The following is a 6,960-nucleotide window of genomic DNA, read 5'->3' as shown; positions in this document are numbered from 1 at the left end:
TATGCTCATCAAGGAATGTAAATAATATACTCACAGAGCAGGATTTTGGATCACTGAGGTGCATGGCGCAAAAATAAAAATGTTGTGGTTATTCCATTTAAATACCACAAATATATTGTTATTTATTTATTTATTTATTTAGTTAGTTAGTTAGTTAGTTAGTTATTAATAAATTAGACATATAAAGGTTCAAATGTGCTGTACCTCTTTGGTGATGGCATTCGAGGTTTGGAGAAAGGCTTGTTTCCTGACACTGCATCTTTTGACCTGAGAACAGATGTCATGTGTAAGAAAGGAAGGTGATGCTGTGAGTTTTATTAACTTTTCACCTTTTGTTTGAATTCTACTTAGTTTATTTTAGATCCTGTTTGATTTGACCTCCAGATTAATGCTTTTCATTGCTGACAGCTCCACCATCTGCATGATTTCTGCATGTTGACTAAAAGTAATAAACATCACTGCAGCATATCAATGCGACTTATCAGTTATCAAAACCCATTTTAAACTGTAACGTTTAAAATAAGGTACAGAAAATAAGACGATTAAATATTATCTTATCAAGCAGCAAAGGAGCAAGAGAATGAATGCAAAAAAAGATGATCTTATCTATCTAGATAAGCATTGCTTCTTGTATATCATCAAGTGAACAGTTTGACCCTCTAACTTTTTCCCTCACTATTCTAATTCTATTAAAAAAAAAAAAAAAAAAAAAGATTTAACTACCTTTCTAATCTTTTTGTATCCTATCTATTTTTCTTTTCATTTATTATACAATTATAAAAAAGACCTCTATCACTAGCTTGCTCTATTCTTTTTCTATTCTATCTGTTTTCTTTTTATTTATTATATTATTTAAAAGCCCTTGCTACGTATACTGTGTTTACGCTAACTGAGACTTGTTATAGCAGTTGTATATCATTGCTCTTTTGTTGTTTTTGATTGCTTCCATTGTCCTCATTTGTAAGTCGCTTTGGATAAAAGCGTCTGCTAAATGACTAAATGTAAATGTAAATGTAAGTGAACATCTACATATACTGTAAGTGATATGACAACTTATTACACTTCTGATTTGTTCTCATAATATATAATTAGCAATTGCTAGCGCTTCTCAAAAGCAAACACTTTTTGTTTTGACAAAAAGTGTGAAGTTTTGTCATATTCACTGTGTACTGTATGTGAAATTAGTTTACTTGGTCTTTAGTTGAGATATGATTCCCAATTCACACAAACATAATAGTTGTGTACTGTGGTTTACTGTGTTTACTTCCTTTTAATTGGTGTTTTTAACATCATCTTTATTTGTGAAAAATACTATGATAGCATTGCGGAATCAGCAGTTACTTATCTAAGATATAAATGTTTATTTTACAGATTTAATGAAGTTAACCCCCACCCCCCCTCCTAAAATGCTTCATTTATAAATATAGTAAAACAATTATTTTAGTACAATAAATCTCATTACATAAATTATGCATATGTTATTTATTTTATCTTTAAATTCAATAGTGTGACATCATATAGGCCTACAGTACATCAGCATTATATCGCCCCCACCCTATTCTAAATCCATATCGATTGACCCCTGACTATTATTATGCCTATTATTATTATGTTCAATTTGAGTGGGTTTCTGAATCCACTTTAAAGTCTAGATGTACAAAGTCAATGCAAAGATTTTTATTTTTTGTTTCCTTTTTTTTTCAGTTTAATGCCTGAAAGCTTTCAACAGTAGCACTATAAAACATTTGCATATGAGATGAAATGCTGTTGCAGAAAAGTGCAAAATAATATATATTATAGCAAAATAATTTTTGGCCAAGTCATGCAGCCCTGTAGTCTATACAAATAATTTTAATGTTAAAAAAAAAAAAAATAATAGAACACCAACTGAAAAAGTATGTCATGTGACCAATAACCACCATTAGAGAATCATGAACATGCGTGTTGTTAAATTATTGAAATATAAACTTAAGATATTACAGGGTAAATATTTTACTTCTAAGGGTTTCAGCTGACAAAAAACATTTAGGAATGCCTGGCCTAAAGAAACATAAATAAAGAGCTACCTTTGTTGCTTCTTGTATATGATGACTCCAGCAAGGATACAAGCCAGAAGGAATACAAGTGACAGTGTTAAGATGTAAAGACCAATAGTCTTCAGTCCACTGATCACTGGGTCTGCCTCATGATGGAATGGAGATAAAAGGAATACTTATTATAATTAGCACACAATTTATGATATCATAACTGATCTAACAGATATAGCAATATGAGCTACAGAAAAAAAAATAATTATTCAGTATCAATATAGAAAACAATGATGAGACATGGATGAGACAATATGCTAATAAATCACTCACATTTCACATTTAAGACAACAGATGCTGTAATGTCTCTTCCAGAAAATTTTGCTGTACATAACAATTTTTTCCCATGGTCTTCTTTTGCACCCAGAAAGGTTATGCTAGAATAGATGATCTGATCTAAACCAGAAAGAGTTTTGTTCCACTCTGTGACCTGCATGTTCTCATAGTTCCATGTGATGGTTGGATTCTCATTCTGGCAGGAATGGTAGAGAGTACAAGTGAAGTTCTTTGCGACGCCCTCTGTGACATCTGCCAGTTCAGGCTCAATCGATATGTTATGATGAACACCTGGAATTGAACTGAAATCTTGTAATAGGTCCAAATGTGACATTTAAACTGATAGAATACAAATCAGTTCATGTTTGTGTTTACTCACATTGTATACATAAAACAACAGAGGTTATGATGTTTCCTCCAGAAAAATTTGCAGTGCAAGTCAGTTTCTTCCCATGGTCTTCTTTGGCACCCAGAAAGGTTATGTCAGAGTAGGTGACCTGATTTAAATCTGAACGTGTTTTGCTCCCCTTTGTGATCGGCATGTTCTCATAGTTCCATGTGATGGTTGGCTCTTTCTGGCAGGAATGGTAGACGCTACAAGTGAAGTTCTTTGCGACGCCCTCTGTGACATCTGCCAGTTCAGGCTCAATCGATATGTTATAATGAACACCTGGAATTGAACTGAAATCTTGTAATAGGTCCAACTGTGACATTTAAACTGACAGCACACAAATCAATTCATATTTGTGTTTACTCACATTGTACATGTAAAACAACAGAGGTTGTAACTTTTCCTCCAGAAAAATTTGCAGTGCAAATCAATTTCTTCCCATGGTCGTCTTTTGCACCCAGAAAGGTTATGTGAGAGTAGGTGACCCGATTTAAACCTGAATGTGTTTTGCTTCCCTTTGTGATCGGCATGTTCTCATAGTTCCATGTGATGGTTGGCTCTTTCTGGCAGGAATGGTAGACGCTACAAGTGAATATCTTTGCGACGCCCTCAGTGACATCTGCCAGTTCAGGCTCAATTGTTATTTTTTGATGAACACCTGAAATTGAATTGAAATCTTGTAATAGGTTCCATTGTGACATTTAAAGTGAACTTACAGTTAATATCACACAAAGCAGTTCATATTTATGTTTACTCACATTTTGCACTTTTGTCCTTAGTAGCTGTCACCGTTATCCCACCATAATGTCTTACTGAACACTGAATATTCAAGCGTTCTGTCTTTACGACACCTTTGCGTGTCCGAGTGATTTTCCACAGGCCGTCTTTAATAGACTCATCCTTTATTTGATCAGATCCTTCTAAACCGTTCAGAGTGATGGTTGGTTTGCTGTATGGACACGTGTGGAAACCTGAACATACTACTGTGATGGCATCTCCTGTCCTTTCACCTCCAAAAATACTGATGCTGGGCAGCTGTGGACTTGCTACAAATAGCAGAAATGTCAATATTAGGCAACCTGTAGTAAGCAAATTTTGAAAAATAAAGTATTTACATACCATCAACTTGAATTGTAGAGGTGACATCATAAAATGCATAGGTGCTCTTTCCAACATTTTCAGGGTCAATCCATGTGTATAATTTCTCTCCGTGGTGGGATTGTTTCAGGTTTTTGATCAGCAGACTGCAATCCCAACTTGATGGGTCACCATATAAATCAGTTTTCCATCTAAACTTCTCAATTACATAATCTGGATACCATGGATTTTTAATCAAAAGAATTGTATCTTGATTTTGTGGGTAACTATATGAATCAGTGCAATTGGAGATTTTGTCAGGTTATTTTTTATTTTATTTTTTTTTTTTTTTCTGTGAATTACATTTTTGTTTTTCTAGTCTTCATGACCTGGGTGTTTTAGATTTTGTGTTGTGTCTGTGTGTTGTGTGTTTTAGAGAGCCTCCATCTTGGTCTGTAGTACTTTCCTCAAAATTCCACACAAACACACATTTACATTGCAAAAGTGCAATGTTTCTGCACCTTGGCTTGTGAGTTTAACTTTTTCTTTCAAAATGTTGATTATAATGAGTATATTTGTGTTTGTATTATAGATTAATTTTATTCTATTCCTGAATAAAATATGAAAAACCCTGTTAGTGTCAATCAGACGTATGGTGTAATTAATTATTGACTGCTGTGTGCGTAAAGTTTTCCGTGTGTGTGTGTGTGTGTGTGCAAAATTTTGGGAATGTGGTATTTGATAGTGCATTTCTATTATATTATATATTAATTGCATATAAATGTTTATTGTAGCAGAGCATGCCTAAAAGAGGAAAAAAGACACTTTACCTTGAAAAAGTAAAAAAAGTGATGGTTTCATGTTCCTGGGTGAATACATTAACAAAAACCAAAGTTAAAAGTTAATGTGGTTAGTGATTATTTCATTTTATTGGGTGTATGCATTAACATTATCAATAGTTATATTTAAATTTTTTTTGTTTTTTTTTGCAAATTATAGGAGTAACTTCTGTTAACATGTAAGGAGTCAGCAACTGACAAACATGTTTAAAGTTTCACTTCAAATATTCAGTAATAATAATTTGTAAAAACAGCGTACAATAATGTGACATTATTCTTCTCACTCAACCAGTGAACATCAAAAGAAAACTTTAAAAGTGTAAAGGTATTAATCAGCAGACCATGAATAACCCCAAAAGCTCAAATGAGTCTTTCAGCACCATTATTTTATATATGAGCCTACTGTACAGTAATAAGTCTATATTATGTAACGTTGCATTAATCAAAACTTTTCAGTCATTAACTGGAAACTTTGTTGTTACAGTAAACATTGCTGATATAAGAAGTGAAAAGGAGGAGGCAGATATGTTTTTAAGCAAAGTTTGAAAAACCGGGACAAAGAAGAGAGGATTTGCGGAGAAGAATGGAAGAGCAGACCACTGTTGTCTTTTCATATTAACAGAACAGAACACGGCTACCAGACTGAAAGGTTGTCATATATATATGAACAAGGTCACATTAAAAATCAAGCTTTGTATTATTTTCCCGGTGGATAAACACCACATTGCACAATGCACAGCCCATTCAATCAAACTGACAGATAATTATTATTTGTTGCTCAGCTAATTATTTGAAATTATTTGTTTCTCAGTGAATTATTTTAAATTATTTGTTTCAGTCATTTTGAATGGAAGTTCTCTATGCGTTCCAGGAGTAATTTATTCTTCTTCTGCTCTCTTTCTCTCTCCGGCCCCTTCAGTCTTCTTCGTAAGCACTTTAACTTAACACACTTGCTACTTTAACATCCTTCATTTTGTCATCTTACCGCTTCAGTAGTCATCTGTAGAGGATTGTTGAATAACACTGTTACCAAGAAGGGACAGTAAAATTAAAGAAGTGAAAGAGAAGAGAAAATAAGTTTTTTTATTTTTTTTTTAAAGAAGGTCAGCCGCATTTGTTTGCGACGAGTCCCCACACCCTAGGGAAGATAAAGATATCTCACGTTTTATCTCGACTTTTTTTGTATTTATTTTTTATGAATGTCAGCCCCATTTGTTGGTGTGAGGCCCACACCCAGCAAAATGAAAGATATCTTCGTTTGTTTGTTTTTGTTTTTATGAAGGTCAGCCTGTTTGTTGGTGTGAGGCCCACACCCAGCAAGAAGAAAGATGTCTTCTTCTTTTTTTTTTATGAAGGTCAGCCCGTTTGTTGGTGTAAGGCCCATACCCAGCAAAATGAAAGATGTCTCCTTGGTCTTATTTAGTGCCAGAGTTCATCACAATGCACTTGTGTCATGACACCACACTCAAATAAAGTATTTACTGAAAGGAAAGACATAATCTGTGACTCTGACAAGAGAGGTCTTTATAATATACAATTGGTAAATTTAAAAACAAAGTACAAAACTTTTAGATTCTCATGTTTCTAGTTTTGTTCTCATTAGCCTTTTTACTTTTTGCCCTCGGTCTGCTTAGTTCAGTGTATGGTGTTGTTTGATAAATAAAGTGAAAGAGCTGCATTTAGATCAGCTTCTTCTTTTCCTGCCGAACCAGTCAAGACAGTAACACTGCTAATCATTCATTCTGGACCTGCTGTTGTGCCTGATTGGGGTTATACTTGTTTCCTTTCACAATCATTGTTACAAAGATTATTATTTCTATAAATATTTGGTTTAATCACAATCTGTTCATGCATGTTCATTTTTTCCCCAACAACGATGCTACATTACTGCATATTTTACAAACTTACTGTAAAATATGCAGTATGATATTGATTAGGATAATGAAATTGATTAATAAATTGCTAGATGGCAGAGTAGAACAGAGACAACGACATTAATAAAATCAGTTAATACAAGTTACAGACTCAAAAAGTGATTACATTTGAAAGCATACAATCTGATTAACATACATGTTGAGATCTTACATGTTGGAGTAAACAGCCTCATGATCATAACCCTTAATGTAATATATAAAAAAAGACACAGAGGTCAGTCAATAACATATTTTGGGGCAGCTTTTGAAATCATAGAAATCATTTCAAGTTGAATAATGGTCAAAAAAAAAAATACTCACTGAGGATTTTGGCTCACTGAGGTGCATGGTGAAAAAGAATAAAAAACAAAACATAA

At 33.5% G+C, this 6,960-nt stretch overlaps 1 protein-coding gene across 1 annotated transcript in view; it reads right to left on the bottom strand.

Moving 5' to 3' along the window:
- The window catches only part of LOC109099000, a 45,015-nt gene extending 38,549 nt beyond the window's left edge, over window positions 1-6,466 (bottom strand). Inside the window, exons 1-8 of the mRNA XM_042754904.1 lie at window positions 6,447-6,466; window positions 3,874-4,118; window positions 3,513-3,800; window positions 3,122-3,412; window positions 2,743-3,033; window positions 2,361-2,654; window positions 2,067-2,178; window positions 205-267 (exon numbers count right to left, since the gene is read on the bottom strand). Of these exons, the coding sequence (XP_042610838.1) occupies window positions 205-267; window positions 2,067-2,178; window positions 2,361-2,654; window positions 2,743-3,033; window positions 3,122-3,412; window positions 3,513-3,800; window positions 3,874-4,118; window positions 6,447-6,466 (1,604 nt within the window). The remainder of the gene's footprint in view (window positions 1-204; window positions 268-2,066; window positions 2,179-2,360; window positions 2,655-2,742; window positions 3,034-3,121; window positions 3,413-3,512; window positions 3,801-3,873; window positions 4,119-6,446) is intronic.
- Between the last annotated feature and the right edge of the window lie 494 nt (window positions 6,467-6,960).

This window comes from Cyprinus carpio, unplaced genomic scaffold (assembly GCF_018340385.1).
Source record: "Cyprinus carpio isolate SPL01 unplaced genomic scaffold, ASM1834038v1 S000006613, whole genome shotgun sequence".
In the NCBI taxonomy this organism is placed as follows: domain Eukaryota; kingdom Metazoa; phylum Chordata; class Actinopteri; order Cypriniformes; family Cyprinidae; genus Cyprinus; species Cyprinus carpio.
Note: the sequence above shows the minus strand (reverse complement) of the source record. Positions and strands in the feature narration are given on the sequence as shown.